Below are 1,366 nucleotides of genomic sequence, written 5' to 3' on the forward strand. Positions count from 1 at the left end.
AATATAATATAAATTATTAAAGATAAGATATAAATTAATAAATAATAAAAGATATTATATATATATGCATGCAAAATGTCCCATCTGAATATTACATTCATTAATTTTTGTTATTATTATTATTTAAAGCAAGAAATGTTTGGATGGAAGTTGGTTCCAAAAAATATATATTTTGATGCTTTTAGTTTTTTTACGAATAAAAAAATTTCTGAAGATTTTATGAATTATTTTTTCAAATTTAATCATATTTTTTAATATATGTTTATTGTATATAATTTATTTGATGTAGTAGTATTTGATATATTTTATAAAAAAATATTAATTGATATAATAAAATAATTAATAACAAAAATTATTAATTAAGATATATTATAATTTTAAATGAAATACTTTGCATACAAAGAAGTAATATCTTATTAATTTTATCTTAATTTTACCTCTTCTAAAGGTTCTAAATTGTCATCATTAATTTCATTAATACCAGGAATATCCAAAAAATTTTCAAATTTTTCATCTTCATTTCTTGTCATTTTTATTATTTTATCAAATTGACTATCTGTTTCATATAAAATATTTTTTTCATCTGAAAATTTTTCTGTACTAATACTATATATTTCTTCTAGCACATTAATATCATCAAATTCTTCTGGTGTAATATCTTCTCCCAATATATCTTCTTGTTGTTCTCTGTCTTCAAATTCATTTTCATAGTTTAATTCTTCTATAATAAATTAAAATTTATATTATATTCAAAAATTGTAAAAATATTTTAAGTTTGAATTAATTATATTTTGATACCTTCTTTACTTTGAAAAATATTTTGCTCTTCATTTGATTCATTTTCATCTATTGTTTCTTTTTCTTCCTCTGTCTGTTCATTTGATATTTTATCTTCTTGAATTTCTTCTTCATTAGAAATTTTAATTTCTATAGTTTTTTTATCTTCAGCATCTTTTGTTTCCTTTTTTATTTCTCTAGTTTCTTGTTCATTATCATGTGATTCTTCATTAGATAATAATGCAGAGTCATCAACCCATCCTTCAAATATAAAAGCCCAACGAGAAGATTCTAATGGAGTACTGACTTATAACATGAAATATATAATAATATTATATAAAAAGAAAATAATATATTTATATTAAAAATATATATATAATTCACTTACTATCTGTAGTACCCCTATGCTCAAAGATAACTATACCAATTAGACCCACAAGCATTATTAAAATGACAAAGAATATAATTCGAGCACACCAATGTCCTCCTGTGGTACTTTCTTTATAAATATGTATAGTTACATTATCTGTCAAATTTTCATTAATATTTCCCAGAGAAGGTGATGGTATAATATTATCTTCTTCATCTA

General features: G+C 20.6%; 1 protein-coding gene across 1 annotated transcript in view; it reads right to left on the reverse strand.

The window, feature by feature from the left end:
- The window catches only part of LOC116186166 (FK506-binding protein 5), a 6,117-nt gene that overhangs the window by 3,067 nt on the left and 1,684 nt on the right, over positions 1-1,366 (reverse strand). Inside the window, exons 2-4 of the mRNA XM_031512613.1 lie at positions 1,166-1,363; positions 799-1,083; positions 438-721 (exon numbers count right to left, since the gene is read on the reverse strand). Of these exons, the coding sequence (XP_031368473.1) occupies positions 438-721; positions 799-1,083; positions 1,166-1,363 (767 nt within the window). The remainder of the gene's footprint in view (positions 1-437; positions 722-798; positions 1,084-1,165; positions 1,364-1,366) is intronic.

The sequence above is a fragment of the Apis dorsata genome, unplaced genomic scaffold (assembly GCF_000469605.1).
Source record: "Apis dorsata unplaced genomic scaffold, Apis dorsata 1.3 scaffold_486, whole genome shotgun sequence".
NCBI classification, from domain to species: Eukaryota; Metazoa; Arthropoda; class Insecta; order Hymenoptera; family Apidae; genus Apis; species Apis dorsata.